A 27,903-nucleotide genomic window follows, 5' to 3' on the forward strand; every position below is an offset into this window, starting at 1 on the left:
AGCGACTTAGCAGAAGCGGCAGCAGCATATTTTAAAAATATTTTTCAGGGGCTTCCCAGACGGTGCAGTGGTAAAGAATCCACCTGCTAGTGCAGGAGATGCAAGAGACACAGGTTCAGCCTGTGGGTCGGGAAGATCCCCTGGAGAAGGAAGTAGCAACCTGCTGCAGTTTTCTTGCCTGGAAAGTTCCATGGACAGAGGAGTCAGGTGGGTTACAGTCTGTGGAGTTGTAATGAGTTGGACGTGACTGAGTGAGCACACAGCATAGCTTAAGGTGATAGAACAATAAGAATGAAATAAAAAGGGAAATTGAAGTCTAATGAATCAAAATAAAAAACAACATTAATACAGAAATGAAATATAAATTAGTAATGTTAATGTATATGAGACCCTACTGAATATCCGTTTATCAGCAATAGAGAAAAGTATTGATATAATCCCAGTAATTACAGATGACAGATAAGGAAATGAAGGGCAGAGAGAATCTAAAAGGTACAAAATCATTCAAATATTATACAGTATGAAGATAATTGTTGGAACCCCTGAGTAGAAAATCTAACAAATGGAACAAAACATATTTTGAAAGATAAAGTTATATAAGAAAATTTACCATAAATGACCAAATCTATTCCAAGAAATATAACACAGATTGCTCAAAATCCAGACATAACTTAAGTTGTTAAGCTTCAAGGATAAAGAAATAATTCTTCAGGTGTCAGAATAGAAAAGTCAGTTTCCTACAAAGGAGAAAAAAGTCAAGCTGGCTTAGATTTGCACATTGCCACATTCACTGCTATCCTTTCTGCACATGGTGAGAGAGAGACCCAAGGATGTTATATCTAGACAAGATGTTGTTAAAATATATAGACAGCAGGGAGGCATGCTTCATACTGACGAATTTAAGCAACTTTGAAACCTTTTTGAGGAACATACTTGATAATGGGAGTCTAGCCAGAAAAAAAATCAAAACTCAGAAATGAAGAAGTCATGGTAAAACAACTGGTGAGAACCACTAGGTATGTCTAAATGTAGAAGTAATTCTCAGTAGCTATGGGATTAGCATTACAGTAAGAATAATAACTAAAAATGAAAAATGGAGACCAGAGATAGAAAGAACTGGGAAAGGCCTGTGTTCTTGTCTTTCCCAACAAGGAGTCAATTAGTATCATCTAAAATTACAGTATGTCATTCAAAATATAAATACATAAGTATTCCAGTCTCTTAATGTTTTATATTTTTATCTTAGAATGATCATTTGTGTGCATACTCAGTTGCTAAGTCGTGTCCAACTCTTTGCAACCCCACAGATTGTAGCCTCCACGCTCCTCTGTCCATGGAGTTCTCCAGGCAAGAATACTGGAGTGGGTTGCCATTTCCTTCTCCAGGGAATCTTCCCTTCCCAGGGATCGAACCTGCCTCTCCCACATTGACAGGCGGGTTCTTTATCACTGAGCCACCAGGGAAGTCCAGAATGGTCATTTAGATCATTTAGAATGATCCACAATAATTATAGTGCAGAAACTTTTATTTGAAGCTTATCAGTTCTTTCTCTTTCATCTTTAGTATTCAATTATAATGAAAATTTATACTTTCATTTTAAAAAATAGTACTTAAGGTATGGCCCCATTTTACCAATGTCTGTCTGCATATGGATTTTTAAAGGTGGATGCTGTGATGTTCATCTTGTATTAATAATGATTATTTCTAGGTTACGAGGTATTTTTAAAAAATTTTTAATCTTTGTAACTTACGGCATCTAAACAAATATTCTGAATCATTGTGCTTTGTCTTATGAAAACAACTGGATGACTTTTCTTAAAAACTAATTGTGTGTGATATAAACATTTGGAATTATTTTCTTCTTGATACTCTTCTGTAACTTTTTGAATTTAAAAAAATTAAAGAATTAATCAACTAGTTAGTGCGTAGATGGCAAGAATAAGAGAATATGGTACCATATATTTGAAGACTTTCCCACCTGCTCAACTCCTTTTAGGGTGTTGAGTCCAGGTAGATCTGAACTCTCCTCCAGAACCATCTAACTGAACAGTTGTAGCAACTACTATTACCAGGTCTTAGTTGCCACATGCAAATCTTTAGTTGCAGCGTGGGAACTAGATGTGGGATCTAGTTCCCCAACCAGAGATCAAACCTGAATCTTCTGCATTGAGAGCAGAGTCTTAGCCATGGGCCATCAGGAAAAGTCCCAGGTGACCGTATCTTTATGGGGATGGCTTAAGGGACAGTTTTCTTTCCATTATCAAGTGTAGAACAAATTGGGGTATGAAAGAGACACCCTTTGGAAAATAGTTACACTTTGGGGCTCAAAGATTTTTTTAATAGCTTTGTTGAGATATACTTCACATATCATAACATTCACTCTTTTAAAGTATATGATTTGGTGATCCTCAGTATATTCACCACGTTGTGAAACCATCACCACTGTCTAATTCTGGAACATTTTCATTGCCCCCGAAAGAAGCTCCATACTCATTAGCAGTCACTGCCCATTCCTCCCTCCCGCCAGCCCCTGGCAACCAGTAATCTGCTTTCTCTCTGTAGATGTGCTTATTCTGGACATTTCATATAAACGGAATCATACAAATGTGGTCTTTTGTGACTGGCTTCATTCGCTCAGCATAATGTTTTCAAGGTTTCCCCCATGTTGTAGCATGGATCAGCACTTCATTTCTTTCTATTGCAGCGTAATATTCCATTGTTATGGATATATCACATTTTGTTTATCCATTCATCAGTTGATGGACATTCCGGTTCTTTCTGCTCTCTGGCTATTATGAATAATGATGCTGTGAGCATTTATTTACAAGTTTTTTGTGTGGACAGGCATTTTCATTTTTCTTGGATATATACCTAGAGATGGGACTGCTGGATCATATGGTAAGTCTCTGTGCAGGCATTCACACAACTAAACTGTTCCCTTTTTGTTTTTGTTGCCAGGCAGAAATGGTGCATAGTGCTTTCCAGGCCCAGCGAGCGTTCCTTCTGATGGCCTCTCAGTACCAGCAACCCCAAGAGGTAAGAGTGTATCCTGAGAACCGAGGGTGCCTGGGGAATGGGCAGTGTAAGATAGAAAACAGACAAGCAACAGAACCAGTTACTGTGAGACACATCCTGAAAATGAGATGTGTAGGACTGAAAGTTCTGTCTCTAATCCAGATCATAGTACAAAACATTTCTTTGGCCTTTACAGTCTTATTATGACCAAATTTATACTGTGACATTCAACATCACCTATTTAAAGGGTCAGTTTATCTATGTGGCCTGTATTCTATTTGTTTTTACTAGTCTCACAACCAATTTGTAATTTAGGGAGTATTTACTACTAATTTTTAGTTCATACTTGGTGCTTCTTTGTTATCAAAAACTATTAGATTGCTGCTTCTCAAACTCTAATCTTCATCTGAGTCAGTCTGGATTCAGTGATTTGTTAAAGTGCGGAGTCTGAGTCGTAGGTCTAGAATAGAGCCCAGGAGTCTGTAGTTCTAACAAGCTCTCGGTGATGCTGATGCTGCTGGTCTGTTGCTACATTTTGAGTAGCAAGACTCAGGCATCCCCACCTGAAATGCCCACAAGCATGAAATCCTTTTGTAGACAAATACCAAACTCGTGTTCTTTATTCCTGTCGTGTCTATATAAAGCAGGCTGTTATGCTGCATTAACAAACATTCGCAAAATCTTAGTGATTTACAGCCCTGATTGACAGTGATGACATCCAGCTCCAAATTCCCTGTCTCATTTTGGACTAACACACATGGTTCTTATAGTCTCTATTACAAAGGATTTCAAATTTTTCAACCTTGATCTATAGGAAAAAGCGTATTTTATTTCACTATCCAGTTGCACAAAACAACAGTTGTAATGTGCATTTCGTTATGATGTATTTCACATAGTCCATTCTGTTGCTCTGTTCTTTTCTTCTTTTTCAAAGATTGTCACCCACTGAATTGATTTCATGATGTACTTATGAGTCATCCCATCTTGCACCTTGCAAGCACCCCTCTTGTCTTACAGACATATTACAGTGATCCTGATATAGAACAACTTGTGAAACATGTGCAGAACATCTCATGCTTTTCTCCCCTTGTTGTAATTTATAAAAATGATCTTTGGGCAAAAGATTGTTCTAATCCTTACAGTATTGTCGCTAAGAATTCTAGTGACACAGAAGAGCAAATACTGTACAATCCCACTTATATGAGAGATCTTAATTAGTCATATTCTCAGAGACAGAAAGTAGAATGGTGATTACCAGGAGCTGTGGGGAGAAACAGATTATTGTTGAATGGATAGATGGTTTCCCTTCTGCAAGATGAGAAAGTTCTGGGGATCTGTTTCATAACAGTGTGCATATACTGAACACTGCTGAACTGTGCACTTAAAAAAAAGGCATATATAGGAAGCCTTTTTGGGTATTACAGACCAGGTGCTGCCAAACTATGGCCCATGGCTCAGATGCCTGCTTTTTTGAATTAAATGTTACTAGAACATGGAAAAAAAAAAAGAACTCTAGTGATAATTTATCAAGCCCATCTTTTCCCAATTGATGGAGTCTCACATAAAAAATGGCCAAGAAACCCCTTTTCTATATGTGTAGAATTTTGGTGCATTCAGCTCTTCACTGGGTCCAGGGAAAATAGGATATTTCTAATTTGCGAGCATGAAAAATGAAGTTCAGTGATAAATTTTAATGCCCTGGCCATGGAATCTAGACCTGGGCCCATTACTTTACTCACCATCCAAAGTTCTCTTCATGGATACGACACATAAAAAGAGCTGCAATGCATAGTCATTTATAAGAGTTATGTGGTGAAATAAAACTGTAGAAGATGTTTATAGTTAGTAGGGAGAGGTGAAACAAGTGCTTCTGGCATGGAGACATCTCCCATCACCTGGGAGAGGTGTAGAAGATGATCTTTAATCATCTCTACCATTTGTCGTTGTTCATTCGCTCAGCCATGTCTTAGTCTTTGCGGTTCCATCGACTGCGGCGTGCCATGCTTTCCTGTCCTTCACTATCTGCTGGAGTTTGCTCAAATTCATGTCCGTTGAGTTTATTATGCCATCCAACCATCTCACCCTGTCACCCCCTTCTCCTCCTACCATTAATCTTTCCCAGCATCAGGGTCTTTTCTAATGAGTTGGCCCTTGGCATCAGGTGGCCAATGTATTGGAGCTTCAGTATCAGTCCTTCCAATGAATGTTCAGGGTTGATTTCCTTTAGGATTGATTGGTTTAATCTTGCAGTCCAAGAGTCTCTCAACAGCCCCACAGTTCGAAAGCATCAATTCTTCAGCTCAGCCTTCTTTATGGTCCAACTCTTACATCCATACATGACTACTGGAAAAACCATAGCTTTGATTATATGGATCTTTGTCAGCAAAGTGATGTCTCTGCTTTTGAATATGCTGTCTAGGTTTGTCATAGCTTTTCTTACAAGAAGCAAGTGTCTTCTAATTTGTTGGCTGCAGTCACCATCTGCAGTGATTTTGGAGCCCAAGAAAATAAAATCTGTCACTGCTTCCACTTTTCCTCCTTCTATTTGCCATGAAGTGATGGGACTGGATGACATGATCTTTTTTTCTTAATGTTGAGTTTCAAGCCAGCTTTTTTTACTTTCCTCTTTCACCCCTATCAAGAGGCTGTTTAGTTCCTCTTCACTTTCTAAGTTAAGTAAGCAGGAAAGAAACAATATACAGTCTCATCATACTCCTTTCCCATTTGAACCAGTCCATTTTTCCATGTTTACTTCTAACTGTTGCTTCTTGACCCACGTATGTGTTTCTCAGGAGTCAGGTAAGGTGGTCTGGTATTCCCATCTCTTTAACAATTTTCCAGTTTGTTGTGATCCACATACTCCAAGGCTTTAGTGGAGTCAATGAAGCAGAAGTAGATGTTTTTCTGGAATTCCCTTGTTTTCTCTGTGATCCAATGAATGTTGGCAATTTGATCTCTCATCTCTACTGTGAGTGACCCCAAAACTTTGGCCACAGCTGAAAATGTAAGTTCTGCTAGCCCAGTGCCTCTAAAGTCCTGGAATGGGCACCACTGCCAGTCTGCCAGAGTGGGTAAGTTGGCTTGACTAAAATGAGGTCTGTCTCAGTGGAAATATCTTTCTAAACTCTCAAGTGGGTTTTTCTGGGCTAATCCCCTAGGAGGCATCCAGAGAAAGACAAGAAAACTTTCAAATCTAACCACTGAATTTGTTTTCACTGTACTTGAGTATAGAGAGATCTAGAGATATAGATACATGTATATAGAGATCTCAACGTTTCTTTTAATTAGAGTGAGTTCATCCCCCCCCTCGCTTTTTTTTTTTTTTTTGCCTCTGTATTGTTTAACACAAGGTGTCAAATTATTGCCCAATATTTTGAAATGGCAAGCAAAGTAGTCATGTGACTTTGATCTCAGAACATGCCTTGAGTAAATTAGGTGGAGCTAGTGGCAGGTCTGGAAATTGTAAAGAAAAAGCAAACGAATGAACAAAGACAGACTCCCAAGTGTTCCTTAAGTCCCTGCCCAGAAAATGTCACAGCATAGCTCAGTCACGATTGCTGAATCTTGAAAGATTTGGCCACAATGAGTACTGCCGAGTTCTGTTGTTAGGGGGCATATGACAGGTAACATAATGCAACAGAGCAATTCTGGCCCTAATACAAAGTGAAATGCCTACTTTAAAATATTGCCTTAAAGCTTTCTGTCTTCATGTAAAGGTATCAAGAAAATATTCTGTTGAGTAACTGCTGTTATTTATATGTGTTGAACAAGTCTTTTTAATGGTTTTTTAAATATGTAAGTCTACACTTATCTGGAAAACAGAAAAATAAAACTGCAAGAGAAGTAAAAGGTAACAAGTTTTCATCTTTTGTGTCTTGGTCAGTTATGTTTACATTTGACAGTAGTATTTCCCAGTGTTCAGAGTTTCAAAAAGGAGTAGTATCTTAGAACCTAATCAGTGACTCACTTTATGGCCTTTTCCAAATTAACTGTCTCACTTCATAAATATGCATAAGTTTGGACTCACTGATATTACTAAGTGGGTGGTTCTCTTAGCTATCAACTCAAAAGCACTCAAAGGCAATGCATGCTTTTAATTTCTGAAGAGATAGGCTTAAACCCAACTGAAATGTCTGCCCAAGTACAATCTATGATGAGCAGGTAAGAACAGGTTACAGAGACAGGATTGAATTTTTTGTAACCAGCAGCTTTCTGAATAGCATTTTGTGTTGTATTTGGAGAAGTGAGGCAAAAAGAAGCCTTTGCTTTTCACATGAGCCTTTCCAGGGCCAGAAAATTGCCTTGGTAATTACACCCGGGCTTCATGTGTAGGCTGAATGTTGATGCTGGTTCATGAAGAATGAAGCACCCGGGAAGGAAGGAGAGGAAGAGGTTTGTGTGATATCATCAGGGTCTGCTTGAGTTGACAGCTTGAAGCTACCCAGTCGGGGCTGAATCCCAACAGGAAAGCGAATCATTAGTTTATCAGGATGCAGAGAGGAGGATAATCAGAAAGGAGGGTAATGCTGTCATTCTTCTGCCCAGACTGTTTGCTTTAGCAACATAAAGCTGTGAATGAGCCTGTGAGCTGTGACAGTGGGTTAGTAGCTTTATAGGTATTTAGAAACCCAGGACTATGGAGGCAAAAGGGATTTGCTAAGATCCTGTCCTGTTGGACATCACTCATGGTGACTATTTTTTTTTTTAATCTGATAAGGCACATTAGCTCATTTCTCTTTGTGTAAGACATGAATTAGATAATGAATGATTGCCCAAAGGAAGTGAGGTGGTTATCACACACATGGGATTTGGGGGATTATCCAAGGGGGTAAAGGTTAATAAAGAAGGATAATATCCTTTGTTTTATCCACTATTTCATACTAGATTGTTACAGTTCCAGACTGCCTCAATGGCAAATTCTGCAAAGAGGTTAGGGCTACGTATATGGCTAGGGAATTTTTCATTTTCCCTTTGAGTTAAGTTTTGGGATCACATTGCATTTTTCATAACATGATTATCAACTATTTTTCATTCTCCACTGTGAAGCTTCCTATCTGTTTGCTGGACACCATAAATCTGATATTTCAAAATTGGTAGGGTTACAAGTTTTTCTCTTACAAGTTGATTCAAAAATTAATTTTAAAAGAGGTTATTAACATCGTTCAACAAATCTTTTTAAAAGCCAAACATGTTTTAGCCTTTGGGTTTGCTACTTGTTCGTCATTTCAGCAGCCTTAACATGAGTCCTCTCTGCAAGACGTAGCTTCTGTCATCTGTACAAAGCTGTATATGCGAAAATAGCAGACAGGGAGAAGGTAATTCCAGCTGGCATTCCAGTCTGGATCCGCTGTCATAAATTACTTAGCAGAGGGCATGGTCCGTTACTTTTTATGGTCATGTTCTATATTTGTATGTGCTGCGAGTTGGGTCACATGACAAAACCATCATTTGATATTAGTGTTTATGTGCACCAGCCAGTGAGGGCTGGATTTAAGCTACACTCTGCAGCACTTTTAATCTGTACACTTAGCTCTTAATTGAAAATGCAGACACTTCCCTAATTACTAAAATTACAAATACCTCAGAATAAATTTTACATAATTATTTTTAGGAGAAGACAAACTACTGTATAGTCTCACTAATTGAAATGCACTGTGCCTTCCAGAGATTTGAAAACATAAATTTTGGACGGGAACAGGCCAACATTGCCAGAATAATAAAGACCCATATTCATCACTTAATGTCTTCCAGCCCCTCTCCTAAGTTGAACAAGAGAGCATCTTACTGATGACAGGTTTTTTTTAGTGAAGATGCCTTTCCCAAACTAATGGAGAGAAGAAAGCACACACATGCTTTCCCCCTTCTGTTTCCCACTTTGCTTCCCCCCGACTGGCAGCAAACACCTAGAGAATGTACTCCTTCCTGGACGATTACCTCTTTTCATAAACTGAACAGGAAAAAAGAATGTTCTTGTCAGGTTTTTGGTAGATTAACTGCTGCCAGGATTAGTGTTTCTATATCTGGAATCGCTTATTAGGTAAATTTGCCTGTTAAGTAGTTACTTCAGATCTTTGTTAAACCCTGTTTACCTTACATATTCCAGCCCTCTTTAATTTCCTCCACTCTATTAATTTATTTCTTGGGTCTTTTTTTTTTTTTTTAGCCAAACGTTTACTGGATCCCCTGCTATATAGCAGTCACAGCATTTGGCATTTCTGCATCTATCATTAGCTCATTTGTGGGAGAAAATACTTCGGGAAATTAGGGTCTGGGTGATGTTATTTACCATGATTCGTATATTTCTGTACTTTGCACTTATCTTTGTAATTACTGCGCTCTTTACCACCATGACCACTATTTCAACTTTCCTACCCACTCTCCTCTATTAAGGAACATATTCAACATGCCTTCTGATGGTCTCTTTGTAGCTTTTAACTTCCCAGCACCTTTCTAGTAGTTTCTGTCAACACAGAAGTAACTCATTTACATGACATTTTAGGAACATCCCACCATTACTTTTTGTGAATGTTTTCTATCCCCTCAACAAGATTCTAAGAGCTTCAGGGAGCTTGAGAGTTGATGTGTCTTTGCTTTTATGACTTGTTGTGGTCTTAACTATATTTTATTTGATGTCAAGTTTGATTAAAAAAAGACCAGCTCCGGCTTCTGACACTTTGGGTTGGTTTGAGGAATAAAAGCTAGGTTAATAGATTCCAGTAGTAAAGAAAGGGAACGGAAGAACAGGGTGAAATGACATTTTAATTTAGTGGTACTGTTATCTTAAAAAAAAAAAAAGAAAACTTGATATTGGGAGATTTATATGGTATGGATTGAGATATCAGTTGAAGGTATAACTGCTAAAATAAGTTGTGGATCAGCCACATCAGATTCGCCTTGAAAAAGTGTTCTTCAGGGGAATTTGGAAAAGGGAAAGTTAGAGGAAGAACGGGGGCCTGGGGTTAGGAAGGCATTTCATTTCAAGGATGCCGTTTCACTGCTGCACACTTCACAAAATGAGTGCCTCTGAGGCTACCACCGAATGTTTCGTTTCTGGATGTTCAGAGCGAATGACAAGAAATGAGCTCGGCCAGATTTGGGTGACAGATGTAGCTCAAGCATTCAGTGATGATAGAATATAGGTTCTGAGAAGTGTGCTGATTCAATTCACACGGGCTGTAGCGATCCAGCTGGCCTGGTATTTAAATGCTGTTGAAAATATTCCAATTAGATTTCCCTATATAGAGTTTTCATGTAAATTGTGAAGCGTGGTACTTTCTTGAGGCGGTGACATTGTTGTGAGTGTCCAGCATCAGTCCTCTAAAACTGGTAATTTCACAGTTAGAACCGAAGTGACTGCAGTGCAGAAGAACTTCAGGCTTGATCCCATCTTGGTCCATCTGGATTCTCTATATAGGATAATGGGTAGCGCCTCACCCAAAATGGATTTCAGTTGGTTCAAACAGCAGGAGTCCCATCGTTTCCTTTGGCTGGATAGCTTACGGTTGAATGTGCTTAGTGTTCCTTTTGGAAAGTCATAAGTTGGAACAGGAACAAGGATATAATTTGAAACTTCACATGTTACCAGCCTGACAGCAAATGAAGCACAGAGAGGGCAAACTACACATAAGAAAAACCAAGGTACAGCTAAAACATTATCATTACTTAAAACGGGGGAACGTAGCTCCAAGTCCTATGAAGAGGTTATAAATATATTGTTAACTTTGAGTCCCTAATGGATTTTACAGCTTCCGAGATGGCTCGGAGGTAAAGAATACAGCTGCAGTGCAGGAGATGCAGGAGATATGGGTTTGATCCTTCCTGAGTCAGGAAGATCCCCTGGAGAAGGAAACGGCAACCCACTCTAATATTCTTGTTGGAAATCCCATGGATAGAGGAGCCTGGCAGACTACAGTCCACGGGTTGCAAAAGGGTTGGACACGACTGAGCAGCTGAGCAACAACTACAAATGAATTTTAACTTCATATGCCACTCAGTTAAAATTCTGAAAGAGACGGGAATACCAGGCCACCTGACCTGCCTCTTGAGAAATCTGTGTGCAGGTCAGGAAGCAACAGTTAGAACTAGACATGGAACAACAGACTGGTCCCAAATAGGAAAAGGAGTACGTCAAGGCTGTATATTGTCACCCTGCTTATTTAACTTCTATGCAGAGTACATCATGAGAAATGCTGGGCTGGAAGAAACACAAGCTGGAATCAAGACTGCTGGGAGAAATATCAATAACCTCAGATATGCAGATGACACCACCCTTATGGCAGAAAGTGAAGAGGAGCTAAAAAGCCTCTTGATGAAAGTGAAAGTGGAGAGTGAAAAAGTTGGCTTAAAGCTCAACATTCAGAAAATGAAGATCATGGCATCTGGTCCCATCACTTCATGGGAAATAGATGGGGAAACAGTAGAAACAGTGTCAGACTTTATTTTTTTGGGCTCCAAAATCACTGCAGATGGTGACTGCAGCCATGAAATTAAAAGACACTTACTCCTTGGAAGAAAAGTTATGACCAACCTAGACAGCATATTGAAAAGCAGAGACATTAGTTTGCCAACAAAGGTCTGTCTAGTCAAGGCTATGGTTTTTCCAGTGGTCATGTATGGATGTGAGAGTTGGACTGTGAAGAAGGCTGAGTGCTGAAGAATTGATGCTTTTGAACTGTGGTGTTGGAGAAGACTCTTGAGAGTCCCTCGGACTGCAAGGAGATCCAACCAGTCCATCCTAAAGGAGATCAGTCCTGGGTGTTCTTTGGAAGGAATGATGCTAAAGCTGAAACTCCAGTACTTTGGCCATCTCATGCGAAGAGTTGACTCATTGGAAAAGACTCTGATGCTGGGAGGGATTGGGGACAGGAGGAGAAGGGGACGACTGAGGATGAGATGGCTGGATGGCATCACTGACTCAATGGACGTGAGTCTGAGTGAACTCCGGGAGTTGGTGATGGGCAGGGAGGCCTGGCGTGCTGCAATTCATGGGTTTGAAAAGAGTCGGACACGACTGAATGACTGAACTGAACTGATATCATAGCTTACCTATCTGAAACTGATAAACACTATAGTAAATAGTCATCAATAAAAATTTACCTGACATTTTAAAAATTTGAAGGATCTTTTTATAGAGACATACTGGATAATTATTGTTAAAATACGTTTTGTGGAAAAATGAGAACTCTTGCCTTTCCTTTTTCTCTTTTGACAGGATTTCTCTGGGGACAGAGACATTCAGAATCATTCTATAATTCTCTAATACTGTACCTGAGACTGAATCACCTTTTTTTTTTTTTTTAAAATGTTGTTGTTCAGTTGCTAAGTCGTATCAGACTGCAACCCCAAGGACTGTAGCCCACCAGGCTCCTCTGTCCATGGGATTTTCCAGGCAAGAATATTCGAGTGAGTTGTCATTTGCTTTCCCAGGGGATCTTCCTGGATCAGGGATTGAACCCGCATCTCCTCCACTGGCAGGCAGATTCGTTACCGCTGAGCTACCAGGGAAGCCCAAGCAACCGAAGAGTCACAGCATTCAGTGATCTGTGCTTGAGACAGGACTCTTGTTTCTGATCATTCCAATCAACTTTCCTTTGTTGATATCTGGAGATGTATTTGGTATGGATTGGAGTACTCTCTTGGTTGAGTCACAGAAGAGCAATGGGAAGAAAGAGAGCCGAGAAGGATCAGCGTATCTCCTTTTTTATATCAGTCAGGAGAGAGAGAGGAGGTTGTCAGCCAGGCACGTGGCTGTGCACCTGGGGACCTTTTAGCACATGACTTCCCTGAACCACTCTGCACTTATTTTCTTCTTTGTGTTTTTGTCCATCGTTTGTAGCCTCAAGGCCCTGAAAGTATTAGAAAGTAGGTGTTAATTAGTAAGAAGGTAGTGATAAAGGAGTGAAACTGTGAAATACAGGGCTGTCTGTTGTGTTACAACATGTCGTGAAAGCAGCTTTATTTCCTTTGATTTGTTATTAATATCTTTATTTCCAGTCAGGTTACCCTAAACTTCGTTGTTTTCCCTAGATCGATTGACTCATCATGCTCTTAGGTTGCCCCTGGCACCACAACAGTTTGATTGTTGACTTAGGTTGTGAGTAATGCCTTCAGTGACTGCCAGTCAGTACCAGGGAGGGATTAATACAATAGAATGCGATTATTCAGTACTGCCGAGTGATGAACACCCAGCCCTGTGTCCAGTGGCCATAGTAGGTGCTCAGTAAGAGGCTGAGTGAGTTACCCATCTAAAGCCAACAGGACACTCAAGATGATTAAGACCTTCTCCCCAGATCACTTATTAAATGAATACCTGGGAACCTTCTCTTATCTTTGTGGAAATAAACAGTACATGGAAAGTCAACCCCAATTGCATTTTACAGTGAGAGAATCTCAGTGCGACAGGAAGAGGAGAGTCTTCTCTCTTTACTTATTGGATAGATGTTCTCTGGCAAAAAGGAGATTCATACTCAACAAGACCATAGGAAGACCTTAGCATAATCATCTCCTGGCCTATAAAAATAAATATTATTATTTCCATATAGATAAGGAATAAAACACAGAGATTACTTGTTTGGTATCCCTCAATAAAGCAAAAAAAAAAATTGAATGCCAGGTTTTTCTAATTCTAATTATGAATTTATCACCTCAGTCTGTCTTTCATTTGGCTTTTTGGTTCCTTTTAATCTTCTTTAAAATGCTAATTAAATTATGTTCTTCCTACCTGAACATCAAGATAATTGGCTTATAAGATCTCCCAATGTGTGAGTGTCACCACACATTTCACCCGTGGTCTTTTTTTTTTTTTTTTTTTGCTCTGAAAGGTTTTAGGTGGTTTTAATCTTGTTTGGTTTTTTCCTCTGTGGAACATTTATTTCACTAATAATGGGACTTCAAGATAGATTTAGCTCATTTAAAAAGAGTACATTTGCTGAAATTTCCATGACCTTCTCATTTTCTTGACCTCAAAGAAGATGAATATCATTCCATTTTGTCCCTGATTTTTTTTGGTTTTGTTTTTAAAAAAGTGAATTTAAGAAATTCTAAAGGTAACAAATACTTTGCTCAAATGACTTACATTACTTCACACCCTTCTCAGTTCTATGTCAAAGTATTTTTTCTGCTTTTCCCATAGAACATAATTAAATATTCACATTTTCTCATATCAAGCAAATTTTAATAGACAGTGTAATTTTAAGGGACATATACTGTATCCAATAATTATATATGATGCTATTTAATTGGGCATTCTATTTCTGAGTTACTTTTGGTTGATCATAGGTTCTTATGATCCATATATTAGTTTTTTATTCTATTCTCCAATAAATGTTCAGTTCAGTTCAGTCGCTCAGTCGTATCTGACTCTTTGCGACCCCATGAACCGCAGCACACCAGGCCTCCCTGCCCATCATCAACTCCCAGAGTTCGCTCAGAGTCGCGAAAATCGAGTCAGTGATGCCATCCAGCCATCTCATCCTCAGTCGTCCCCTTCTCCTCCTGCCCCCAATCCCTCCCAGCATCAGAGTCTGCTCCAGTGAGTCAACTCTTTGCATGAGGTGGCCAAAGTACTGGAGTTTCAGCTTTAGCATCATTCCTTCCAAAGAAATCCCAGGGTTGATCTTCAGAATGGACTGGTTGGATCTCCTTGCAGTCCGAGGGACTCTCAAGAGTCTTCTCCAACACCACAGTTCAAAAGCATCAATTCTTCAGCGCTCAGCCTTCTTCACAGCCCAACTCTCACATCCATACATGACTACTGGAAAAACCATAGCCTTGACTAGACAGACCTTAGTTGGCAAAGTAATGTCTCTGCTTTTGAATATGCTATCTAGGTTGGTCATAACTTTTCTTCCAAGGAGTAAGTGTCTTTTAATTTCATGGCTGCAGTCACCATCTGCAGTGATTTTGGAGCCCAAAAACATAAAGTCTGACACTGTTTCCACTGTTTCCCCATCTATTTCCCATGGAGTGATGGGACCGGATGCCATGATCTTCGTTTTCTGAATGTTGAGCTTTAAGCCAGCTTTTTCACTCTTCACTTTCACTTTCATCAAGAGGCTTTTTAGCTCCTCTTCACTTTCTGCCATAAGGGTGGTGTCATCTGCATATCTGAGGTTATTGATATTTCTCCCAGCAGTCTTGATTCCAGCTTGTGTTTCTTCCAGCCCAGCATTTCTCATGATGTACTCTGCATAGAAGTTAAATAAGCAGGGTGACAATATACAGCCTTGACGTACTCCTTTTCCTATTTGGAACCAGTCTGATGTTCCATGTCCAGTTCTAACTGTTGCTTCCTGTCCTGCATACAGATTTCTCAAGAGGCAGGTCAGTTGGTCTGGTATTCCCATCTCTTTCAGAATTTTCCACAGGTTATTGTGATCCACACAGTCAAAAGCTTTGGCATAGGCAATAAAGCAGAAAGAGATGTTTTTCTGGAACTCTGTTGCTTTTTCCATGATCCAGCGGATGTTGGCAATTTGATCTGTGGTTCCTCTGCCTTTTCTAAAACCAGCTTGAACATCAGGAAGTTCACGATTCACGTATTGCTGAAGCCTGGCTTGGAGAATTTTGAGCACTACTTTACTAGCGTGTGAGATGAGTGCAACTGTGTGTTAGTTTGAGCATTCTTTGGCATTGCCTTTCTTTGGGATTGGAATGAAAACTGACCTTTTCCAGTCCTGTGGCCACTGCTGAGTTTTCCAAATTTGCTGGCATATTGAGTGCAGCACTTTCACAGCATCATCTTTCAGGATTTGAAATAGCTCTACTGGAATTCCATCACCTCCACTAGCTTTGTTCATAGTGATGCTTTCTAAGGCCCACTTGACTTCACATTCCAGGATGTCTGGCTCTAGATGCGTGATCACACCATCGTGATTATCCGGGTCATGAAGATCCATTTGTACAGTTCTGTGTATTCTTGCCACCTCTTCTTAATATCTTCTGCTTCTGTTAGGTCCATACCATTTCTGTCCTTTATCGAGCCCATCTTTGCATGGAATGTTCCCGTGGTATTTCTAATTTTCTTGAAGAGATCTCTAGTCTTTCCCATTCTGTTCTTTTCCTCTATTTCTTTGCATTGATCGCTGAAGAAGGCTTTCTTATCTCTTCTTGCTATTCTTTGAAACTCTGCATTCAGATGCTTATATCTTTCCTTTTCTCCTTGACTTTTCACTTCTCTTCTTTTCACAGCTATTTGTAAGGCTTCTCCAGACAGCCATTTTGCTTTTTTGCATTTCTTTTCCATGGGGATGGTCTTGATCCCTGTCTCCTGTACAATGTCACGAACCTCAGTCCATAGTTCATCAGGCACTCTATCAGATCTAGGCCCTTTAATCTATTTCTCACTTCCACTGTATAATCATAAGGGATTTGGTTAAGGTCATACCTGAATGGTCTAGCGGTTTTCCCTGTTTTCTTCAATTTAAGTCTGAATTTGGCAATAAGGAGTTCATGATCTGAGCCACGGTCAGCTCCTGGTCTTGTTTTTTGCTGACTGTATAGAGCTTCTCCATCTTTGGCTGCACAGAATATAATCAATCTGATTTCGATGTTGACCATCTGGTAATGTCCATGTGTAGAGTCTTCTCTTGTGTTGTTGGAAGAAGGTGTTTGCTATGACCAGTGCATTTTCTTGGCAAAACTCTATTAGTCTTTCCCCTGCGTCATTCCATATTCCAAGTCCAAATTTGCCTGTTACTCTAGGTGTTTCTTGACTTCCTACTTTTGCATTCCAGTCCCCTATAATGAAAAGGACATCTTTTTTGGGTGTTAGTTCTAAAAGGTCTTGTAGGTCTTCATATAACCATTCAACTTCAGCTTCTTCAGCGTTACTGGTTGGGGCATAGACTTGGATCACTGTGGTATTGAATGGTTTGCCTTGGAAACGAACAGAGATCATTCTGTCATTTTTGAGACTACATCCACGTACTGCATTTCAGACTCTTCTGTTGACCATGATGGCTACTCCATTTCTTCTGAGGGATTCTTGCCTGCAGTAGTAGATATAGTGGTCATCTGAGTTAAATTCACCCATTCCAGTCCATTTTAGTTCACTGATTCCTAGAATGTTGATGTTCACTCTTGCCATCTCCTGTTTGACCATTTCCAATTTGCCTTGATTCATGGATCTGACATTCCAGGTTCCTATGCAATATTGCTCTTTACAGCATTGGACCTTGCTTCTATCACCAGTCACATCCACAGCTGGGTATTGTTTTTGCTTTGGCTCCAACCCTTCATTCTTTCTGGAGTTATTTCTCCACAGACCTCCAGTAGCATATTGGGCACCTACTGACCTGGGGAGTACCTCTTTCAGTATCCTATCATTTTGCCTTTTCATACTGTTCATGGAGTTCTCAAGGCAAGAATACTGAAGTGGTTTGTCATTCCCTTCTCCAGTGGACCATATTCTGTCAGACCTCTCCACCATGACCCACCCGTCTTGGGTTGCCCCACGGGCATGGCTTAGTTTCATTGAGTTAGACAAGGCTGTGGTCCTAGTGTGATTAGATTGACTAGATTTCTGTGAGTATGGTTTCAGTGTGTCTGCCCTCTGATGCCCTCTTGCAACACCTACCATCTTACTTGAGTTTCTCTTACCTTGGGCATGGAGTATCTCTTCACGGCTGCTCCAGCAAAGCCCAGCTGCTGCTCCTTACCTTGGATGAGGAGTGGTGGCTGTGCGGGCACAGGAGGGCCTAGAGGAGCCATCCCACATTGAAGGTCAGGAAGGGCGGCTGGAGGAGATACTCCTCATCCAACAATGTTAGCCTGTACATATAAAACATTTTTTTGTATTTATAAAGTAGAATGAGTAGAGAAGATCATCAAATAATAATCAGTCTTTATGCAGAACAAACACCCTCCAGTGTCCTCAGCTAAGCTTAGGGAGAAATACTGAAGAGATGAGGTGAAAGGATTGTTTCAAGAGGTGAAATTCTAAAAGAAATTTAACCCACAGGGGTTGGGTCATGGCTTGCCTCTTTTATTGCTATTGTTTATGAGAAAAAAACTTTACTCATATAATATTGCTTAAATAGAATTAAGTTGATATTGTTTTTCTAATATTTATGAGTATTGTTGTGCTTCCCTAGTATATCAGTGGTAAAGAATCCAGCTGCCAATCTAGGAGACATGGGTTCGATCCCTGGGTTGTGAAGATTCCCCGGAGGAAGAAATGGCAACCCACTCCAGTATTCTTGCCTGGGAAATCCTAAAAGCCTGGTGGGCTTCCATGGGGTCTCAAAAGAATTGGACACGACTTAACAACTAAACAACAACATGAATGCTCTGGGTATATGTTTATTAAGTGTGACTTTGTCCCCCATATGTGCTAGATATTGGTGCTAGACCTATTTCTATTGAAAAGAAAATATTTTCATTTCTGTCATTCAGGTTGTCTCATATACTGGTTATTGCAATTTTCATTTTTGTTTCTCTTTGTTCAGCTTTATCTCTGTTCTTTATTCAGGCATGTCTTGAGCAGAGTTTGTTATGCAATTACTAGCTTTATTTCTTCTTGCAACTTCCTCACGGTTATCATATATTTTTTTATGTTGCTTGGTACACAGATATTTACTATGTTAGATAGTTTGTGTCTTTTGCAATCCTATAATGATCCTTCATGGAGTTTTATTCAGAATACCTTTTTTTAATCTGATAGCATTATAAGTTTTCTTATTTATTTGATCTCCTCCTAATTTCTTTGGAAACTTATCTAATCAATCATTCCCTTCTTTCTCTCCCTACTGACTCCTGTTTAATCTGCAAACCAAATCGTTTCTCTCTCCTTTAAAAAATAAAAATGGCTTCCTTGACCACGTGCACCGTCTCTTTCCTCCCTTTGCTAGCAGATGTCTCAGGAAGCCTGTCCTTCCTCTCCGTCACTTCTCTGTCACTGTTCCGTCTCCTTCATCTGTCCTCTCTCCTTATCATTTTACCAGAAAAGCCTTTCTCGTTGGCGTGGTATCTTCCTAATTGTCCTCGTTCCATTTACCTTCCTTAAAGAATGTTTATCAATGACTGTCCTTCTCCTCAAAGATTTTCCGTCCTTTGGGAGTGAACTTTATTCTTTCTAAGTTGTCTGTTTCATTTAATTTCTTTGTCTGACTTCTCTCCCTTCCTCTGCCCTTTAAATGTATATATTCCTTCAAAATTTCATTCTTTGTCAGCCAAAGAGGATTTTCTTGAGTACAGTCTGTCCCTGGTCAATTTCAACCATGTCCCTGATAGTATCTGGCACCCCTACACTAGTGGTGCCGACTGTCCATCTCCAGATTCCAGGCCTTACTCCTTAATCCTGGGTCTGGATTAACGCTGCATGAGCTGTAAATGCACTTTTTTCGGAGCCACACACAGAGACTGTGTTCTCCCTTCTGGATCTTTGTCTCAGGTGTTGGAACTCCAAATACTCCGCCCCATCACCTGACTTCTTTTCCTTCACCCCCTCATGTCTAACCCATCTCTGCATCCTGACAACACTCTGACCACAAGAATCTACAGGATCTAAAACCTTTGCTCCATTCCCAGGGCCCTAGTGCAGGAAAAAAAAGAGGGGAGAAGTATGAGAAAGAGGGAAGGAAGGAAAAAAGAAGAGAGAGAGAAAGGAGAGGAGGAGGAAGAAAGGATAAAGAAAAGTGAGAAAAAGAAAAAAAGTTGAAAAGAGAAAGATAGAAGAGAGAAAGAAGGGGAAGATAGAAAAAGATCACCTGCTTTTTAAATTTTTTAAGTAAAGGTATTACAAGCATGCCTTTTGAAAAAACTAAAATAAAAAGATGTAAGAAGAAAAAAATGCCACCACTCACTGACAAACACTATTGGTTTAGCCTCTTAAAACTGATTTCTCTGCCGCAAAACTTCTCCAACCTGTTCCCCATTCTCTCATCATAGGTACTGTTACAAAACAAAGTGAAGAAATAGAAAACAGAATTAGTCTGGAATCTTGCCATTGTTTCCCATGACCTGTGCAGTGAAATCTGTAGGCTCTGCAGGATGGTATTCAAGGCCCTTTGCACTACACTGTTTCTGCATGTGGGCCCTCGCCCCAAAACTCCTCTCCCACAATAAATCCAATATCCCAATCACACTGGAGGACCAAGTTCTGGGAGAAGAATGATGGACCCGAAATGTCCTCTTCCTAATCCATACCTTTGTCATTATAATAGATATATCATATTCATAATTTGATTAGCTGTGTTTGGAAACACCAAGAGCTGCTTTCTTCAAGAGTTCGAGGTCTTATGAGGGCAAAAGATCAATCTAAAGGGGGTACATCATAATCTCTGTTGAGCTGGTGGGCGCTCATAGGTGGCAATCTTGAACACTGCCTGAAGGTTGGAGAAGTTGGAGACAGAGTCACAAAGAAGGGGCCCCTCGAACCAAGTCTTGCAAGATAAGTAGGATTTAAGTCTGTGAAATTGCATCTAACACAGGAAGAAGCCCAGGTATCTCTGCTCTAGTCTTTAAGTGGGTTAAATCTTAGACAGTCCTCTCCCATCCTACCTATTATAATTGACGTGGTGCTAATGTGTTTTGTTTAAACAATAGATTGTTGAGTTTTATTTTTAATTCAGTCAATAACTTCTTTTGTTTTAATAATAAGCAAGTTTAGTCTGTTCATATTTTAAGCTAGGCCAAAAGGTAAGCTTAAGTGGTCTACTTCTTAACACTTTAATGTATTTCAGGGGAAAAAAAGCATTTTAATTGCTCCTATTTATTTTTATTATTAACTAAATAAACTTTTATTCCCTTTCAGGAAATAAAAGGAGTCTTTCATTTCCCTCATTCAAATGTGTTTGTATGAATAGTCCCAGGTCCATGAGGCTTTTGCTCATTCCCTTTGAAGTTGCAAAACTATTACATAGAGTTCAGTCTGGTAACTGGGGATTTTGACTTATTTATTCTTTATGAAATTTATCATACATATCTGTTGTATCTTTTTAAAATTAATTTTTTAAAATATGTATTTATTTATTTTTAGCTGCATTGGGTCTTTGTTGCAGTACATGGCTCTTCATTGTGGTGTGGGGCTTCTCTCTAGCTGTGGCTTATGGGTTCCAGAGCTCATGGGCTCCATAGTTGCTACATGCAGGCTCTCTAGTTATGGCACATGTGCTTAGTTGGGGAATCCCAGTTCCCTGACCAGGGAGTGAACCTGCCTCCCTGAATTGGAAGGCAGATTCCTAACCACTAGACCACCAGAAAAGTCCCCATTTTTATATCCTGTTGTTTGTCTTTTTCAGATCATTTTATTGGCAACGGGGTTACTATCCCACAGATATTTCTCAAATCTGTGTACCCCAAGGTACACAGCATACAGCTCTTTTATTTTATTTAATTCTTCTTTTCCCTCCTTTGTTTGCTTTCCAGTTCTTATAGACAGTTCTGTGAGAGTCTTTTGGCTTCCTAAGATGTCATGTGTATACATGTCAATGTAAAGGACTTAGTTGGTATGCACGTGGCCACACTCCAGGGAGACATAATGAACAGTTGACTCACCCTATTGGGTGCAGATAAGGTGATGACAAAGCATCCAGTTTAACTGAAATTCATTATTACTATGGAATGAGATGGGCTTGGGCACCTGGGCCAGAGAACCAAATACTAGTCCATAAAGGGAAGGTGTGAAAGGATGGACATTCAAAGCTGCACAGAGCCTCAGGACCCCTCAAAGTCACATTCTCAGATAGCCAGCCTCCATCGTGGGAGGAGTCCTTAGAGAGGCTGGCTTTATAGATAGATTAGAGATCTTCTTCTGGGATTGCCAGCACTATTGTTTTCACACCAGGAACCACCAGCTCCTTGTTCAGTTATAAGAAAAGTGGACTATCCTAATAAACTATATACGAGAGGAGCCTGAATAAAACCAGAAGAGTATACCCTAGAAAAAGCCCTACAGGTTCTCTGCTGTGTCTTTCCTGTATGTCTTCTGGACACATGCAGGCCACTTCTGTTTGGAGTTCTGGAAGTTCAGTGGGAAGACGAGTCCAGAGAGCATAGTGGGAAACTCAGAACCATTCCCATACCTGTGTCTGTGGAAGCGTGTTGTTTGCTAGTCTGAATTGAGAACAATTTTTGCAGACCAAAATTGAAGGTGATTGATTCGATTTGTTTTCCTTCCAGAATGCTCCCGTGACAGTGAGGATGTTTGTGGGTCTGGAGAGGTAGAAAAGATTCATTTCTATACCCCTTTTCATGAGTCTGCTTCTGTGTATTCAGTTCTTGACGCCCCTCCCCTTAGGCAAGGCCTTGTAATGAGCTCTCCTGTCATGAATTGCTGGAACCCACAGCCTGGCTCAAATGACCAAGGAGTGCCTCTTTGTCAGACACACGCTGTGCATCTGGCAGCATCACCAGGGGTAACCTGATAGGGCTCACGATTTTAATTTTAACCAAAAATACATCTGCCGGGTTCATTTCAACTGACAGGATAAATATCGTATTTCTTTACGAGTTTGTAAACACCTTGCTTTTCATCTCCATCTAACATGTTCCCTGGTGTTTTACAAATAGAAAAATCAAGTTGGAGCCATATGGGACTGAACATATGTGTTGTGAGTGTCGGTCAAGTGTGGGGGTAGCTTTACGTGGAACTGGGTGCAGTGCGAGCAAGGCATGTGCACCTGACCAAGAGGTGTGGCGTGACAGCACCGTGGAACTGTCTGAGTGACAGTGAGTCTCTCAGTTGTGTCCGACTCTTTGAGACCCCGTGGACTGTCCTCCACCGGGCTCCTCTGCCCATGGGATTCTCCAGGCAAGAATACTGGAGTGGGTTGCCATTCCATCCTCGAGGGGATCTTCCCAACCCAGGGAAGAATTGTCTAAGAAAACCCCACAGACAGTATGGTGTTGGGACCACTCAGCAGCTGCCTGTGGACAGCTGGAGTTGTCCCTGTTACAGATGAAGGATGGAGCGTGTTATTCTCAGGGTCCACATCCCGTTGCTTCTTCGGACCCAAATTGTTCTTAACTGGAGTTGATTTTCTTTCACCACCTTTGAAAATCATTCTTTATGATATTCTACTGTGAAGATTCTTCTGAATGAATCTAAAATGTGTGTGCTGTACTCTCACGTCCAGTTCTTTGCCACCCCGTTGACTGTGGCCCACCAGGCTTCTCTGTCCATGGGATTCTCTAGGCAAGAGTACTGGAGTGGGTTTCCATGCCCTCCTCCAGGGGATCTTCCAATCCAGGGATCAAACCCATGTCTCCGCATCTCCTGTGCTGCAGACAGATTCTTTACCTCTAAGCCATCAGAGAAGCCTCTGAATGCAAAATGCAAGGCACAAATGCTGTTTTTGACAATGAGACGGCCAATAGAGGAGGGACGGCACTTATTTTGTGAAATCAGGAAGATAATTTGACATGAATAAAATAGCATATAGAAGTAATAAACAGATTTCCCAGTTCTGAGCCACCCCCCTCCCAATCCTAACATAAATGGCCTAAGTACTGATGGCCTTTTGTGTGAATATTTAAAAGAGGAGACCTTTTAATTAATCTCAAAATTTTTTATCGCCTATTAATTTTCACAGTGTCACGCTAGAGCACAAGGGTAGTAATGTTATACTCCATCTACAGATGGAGAGATCAAAGCTCACAGATGTTCAGTTTCAGAACTTGCCAGAGACCCGGAGCTGGGCTCTTCCCAATCCAGAGTACAAGCCTCTGGTTCCCACCCAGCTTTGTCCCACCAGACTTGGTAGCCCAGGGTACTCTGACCCAACAAAGGCTGGTTCTGTGAAATCAGGTCTAGGATTAGCCCTGGGATCCCATGGGCATGCCGGATTCGGACCTCACCTCAGCGTCCTTTTCCTGCAGGACAAGCTCTTCTCTCCCCTCTACTCCTTCTTTTGTATTCAGTGCTTTCTTGCTCTTGGTTGATTTCCACTGACCCTGGAAAAGGGTCAAATGATAACTAAGGAGTTATTAATTATAATAAGGTCACAGTTTTCCAAAAAAAGTATAGGCATTTTGAAAGGAAAATCTGAATGGCAGTCAGGTCTCAACCTTACTTTCTTTTCCCTGTTTCAAATGTTCTTTCCCTTTATTATCAGAAACCAGAGCTTCATAGAACTTTATATGGAAGTCCCCTTGAAACTACACCTCCATGCGGGCTCTGCCAGGCCCTCACATAGTGCAGGGACTTCTGAGGATGAGGGGAACGAGGGAAGAAGGAATGGAAGGAGGACATGCATGTTCCCACCGTCCACAGTGCCATCATGCTGTGAAAGCTTAAAAACCTAAACATCCCTCATATCCAGCAATGTCCTATGTGTGTGTGCATGCTAAGTCCCTTCAAGGGTGTCCAACTCTTGCAACCCTATGGATCATAGCCCACCAGGCTCCTCTGTCTGTGGAATTTTCTAGGCAAAAAATACTGTAGTGGGTGTCCTTGCCCTCCTCCAGGGGATCTTCCTGACTCAAGAGTTGAACCCCATCTTCCGTCTCCTGCATTGGCAGGTTGGTTCTTTACCACTAGCGCCACCTGGGAAGCCTCTGTTTGTGGCCAGATAGGTTCTAAGGCCCAACATGATAGAAAAATCCTACAAAATGATATGAAGTAAAACTCTGGAAATTTGTGACTGTTGATCATTTAAATTTTTTCAAGAGAAAAATACCTAGATAAATAATTTTTAAGCATGGCCAGGATATCATAAAAAGACCGTAGGAATAATAAAAAAGACTCTTCCTTAAAAAGAGTCCCTAATACCATCACATGGGATCATTAAAGGCTAGGGATCTAAAAACGTTTGCTCTTACTGACTCTGACCATAACTGTGACTGTAGTCCAAAGGCCAGCTGAAGAATTAGCAGCTATGGAGGTAGAAACCGTTGTATCAGTCCCATTGTGGCATCTCACTGAATAGTAACTGGTGTATGTCACTCAAGTGTGCACTTTGAGTGGCCACTGCTCTGCTGCTGCTGCTAAGTCGCTTCAGTCGTGTCCGACTCTGTGTGACCCCATAGACTGCAGCCCACCAGGCTCCCCCATCCCTGGAATTCTCCAGGCAAGAACACTGGAGTGGATTGCCATTTCCTTCTCCAATGCATGAAGGTGAAAAGTGAAAGTGAAGTTGCTCAGTCATGTCCAACCCTTAGCAACCCCATGGACTGCAGCCCACCAGGCTCCTCCACCCATGGGATTTTCCAGGCAAGAGTACTGGAGTGGGTTGCCATTTCCTTTTCCGTTGAGTGACCGCAGTTGACCTCAAATTATACCCTGCAGAAGTGTAGGGAGGAAGGGTATTAGCGACTGTGGAGCACCTGTTGCTTGACACCTGTTCTGTGAGGTGGATATTATTCTCTTGGTTAATAAGGGGCAGAATGAAGACCAGAATTCAGGACTGACCTGTGCCCAGCTGTGCAGGCCCTCTGCTATGCTGCTCCTTATGCCAGAGAGTTGATCCCCAGCAAACAGGACCTTCTACCACTAGAGGGTAACATGTGTTTTTTGCTTGTGGTCCTCTCCTGCAAACATAAGTCTGGAAACTGATATTAAATAATTCTAGAATTTATGAAACTGATGGCTGCCATGCACCACAAGAGAAACTGCTTTTGAACAAGTCAACAGCACAGTATCTACTATTTAGTACTAGTTCCCTCTGGAAAGGCTTGTACAGACTTGTGGGGCTCTTAACATGGCCTCCTGTTGAGGACCAAAACCCAGTGGCTCAGCTCCAGCCTGTCTCTATGTTTATTCTGGGAGGAACATTCCGTGTACCAGGAGGAAGGAAAGAGTTTGATCTTTTGGCCTGTCCTTTGCAGAGTTGTATTTTGTACTTTGCAATACTGATGCTCGAAAGTTACCTCTTAGATATTCAGAGAAATCATTTAAAACCGACTGTGGAAAATGTTTATATATTTTACCTCTCTGAAACTTACCAGCTTCTCTTATGATGTTGGCCAGTGTATGCATATTTTAATTTTTTATTTTGGGGTCACCATAAAAAAAACAAGGAACAGGTGATATTTCGTAAAGTAACTTTGTGGGCTGGAAAACAGAAGGACCCAGAGCTGACAAAAGATAACCTAAAATAAAAAACTAAGATTGGTAAGACAGCACAATGATCAAATGGGGACTTGAGACTGCAGCTGGTGGACTTTATTCTGTAATTCTAATCAGCAGCAAGTATCTTATCCTCTACCATGTGCCAAGGTCAAGAGTGTTTGGAATTGAAAGTGAACTATACAGCCTGTGAGTGGCGGAATTCAAGTTAGATAGGGGGGAAAGCAACGTTTATCCCCTTCTAGTTTCTGTTTTGCCCTCCTGGATGCTCCGTATTCTACTCTGATCAGCTGCTAGCATGTGACAGATGGGCTAGATCAAATAGAATTAACCAAATAATCTGTCAAATATTTCAGCCAGCCAAAAGTTCTACTTAAGCCTTTTTACATTAATTAAAAACTCCAGCACCCATTCCCTTTTTACTGAGCTGCTCCTTTTTTATAGTATGATGTATTTATTATGTGTATTGTTTGCTCTCTGTTTATAAACTCTGGAGGAAAGGTCTTTCTTTTCTCACTGATGTATTCCAAATACATAGGATTATACCTAGTACTTAATAGGTGCTCAATAAACATTTTAACAGATAATGGGAACAAAAAAGGGCTTTCCCAGTGACTCAACAGCAAAGAACTTGCCTGCAATGCAGGAACCTCAGGGTTCGGTCCCTAGGTAGGGAAGATCCTCTGGAGAAGGGCATGGCAACCCACTCTAGTATTCTTGCCTGGAGAATCCCATGGACAGAGGAGCCTGGCGGGCTACAGTCCATGGGGTTGCAAAGGGTCATACATGACTGAAATGACTTAGCACTCATGCACAGGAGCAAAAAAAGGCATGATGAGGTCAGGGGAAGCGGACACCCAGCCCCCCGAAAAGAAGCTTATGAAGGAAGAAAGAAGACAATGTAAAAGAAAATGCCTGATAATTTTGCTCACTTAAGAATAAGAAATACACATATCAAAACAAGATAAACTATTAACATCTTAGATAGGTAAGTTTATTTCTGATACCCAGATTACATCTGTTTTTCTCAGAAGGTTCATTTTTATTTATCGCTTCAACATTAGTTTGCTTATTCATTCACTCACCTCTTATGTGACAAGCACTGTCTTTGGCATCAAAAGGCAAAGCAGGTCTCCAGTGTACTCTCATATGAGTGGGTCTATCCCAGATCAGCCATCTTAAACAAGTATGTCTCCATCCATTACCACAATTTGATAAAATATGGCACAGATAAAGCCAGGTCCAAAGATGGGATAGCTCTGTGTGCCAGCTTGTTTCAGGATAGAATAAGCAATTAGCCTGGGAAATTAACAAACATAATTTTACTGCCAGCCACAGAACAAACTCATAATCCATGGTGACTGTCTTCACAAACGTTTGCTGCTGGCCAGAGTGGATGACTCAGCACAGGCCGTCACCGGGAGAGAAACAGCACAGAGCTCACTCCTTGCTGACTGGGGTTCAAAAGCACTATCCTCATATGTGAGAAACAGCTCACTTATCCAATGTGTTGTACTGAACTGAGAGTGTGAGAAGATGCTCCCAAGCAAAGGCACACTGAGGGGTGGACACCAGAAAAAGACTCAGCTAGTGAGGGAGGAGGGAAAGCTGAGGACACCAACAGCTGCATCACAGATCGTATAGTAATGAATTGTAGCCCCTGGGAAAGGTTGATTAAGGAGAAACAGTGTGTCTAAATTGACGCTCCTGGCCTTCCTGCCAAATCCTGTTCCTTCTGCAGTGTCTCCTTGTCCCGATGATGGCATCTCCACCCTTATAATTTGCTCAAGTCCAGAACCAAGGAGTTATTCTGTACTCCTCGTTTACTCAATCACCCACCTCCAATCCAGAATCTACTTCTCAGAATCTCCACTACGGTCACT

The 27,903-nt window shown here is 40.8% G+C and overlaps 1 protein-coding gene and 1 long non-coding RNA gene across 2 annotated transcripts in view; one reads left to right on the forward strand and one right to left on the reverse strand.

The window, feature by feature from the left end:
• The window catches only part of CAP2 (cyclase associated actin cytoskeleton regulatory protein 2), a 139,203-nt gene that overhangs the window by 51,482 nt on the left and 59,818 nt on the right, over window positions 1–27,903 (forward strand). Inside the window, exon 4 of the mRNA XM_040249316.1 lies at window positions 2,959–3,036. Coding sequence (XP_040105250.1) covers window positions 2,959–3,036 — 78 coding nt within the window. The remainder of the gene's footprint in view (window positions 1–2,958; window positions 3,037–27,903) is intronic.
• On the reverse strand, window positions 665–27,567 carry LOC120869951. The gene is made up of 4 exons (XR_005722683.1): window positions 27,106–27,567; window positions 23,812–23,907; window positions 13,959–13,961; window positions 665–737 (listed from the first exon to the last, which is right to left on the reverse strand). It is a non-coding gene; the product is annotated as an uncharacterized LOC120869951 (long non-coding RNA).

The sequence above is a fragment of the Oryx dammah genome, unplaced genomic scaffold, assembly GCF_014754425.2.
Source record: "Oryx dammah isolate SB20612 unplaced genomic scaffold, SCBI_Odam_1.1 HiC_scaffold_11, whole genome shotgun sequence".
NCBI classification, from domain to species: domain Eukaryota; kingdom Metazoa; phylum Chordata; class Mammalia; order Artiodactyla; family Bovidae; genus Oryx; species Oryx dammah.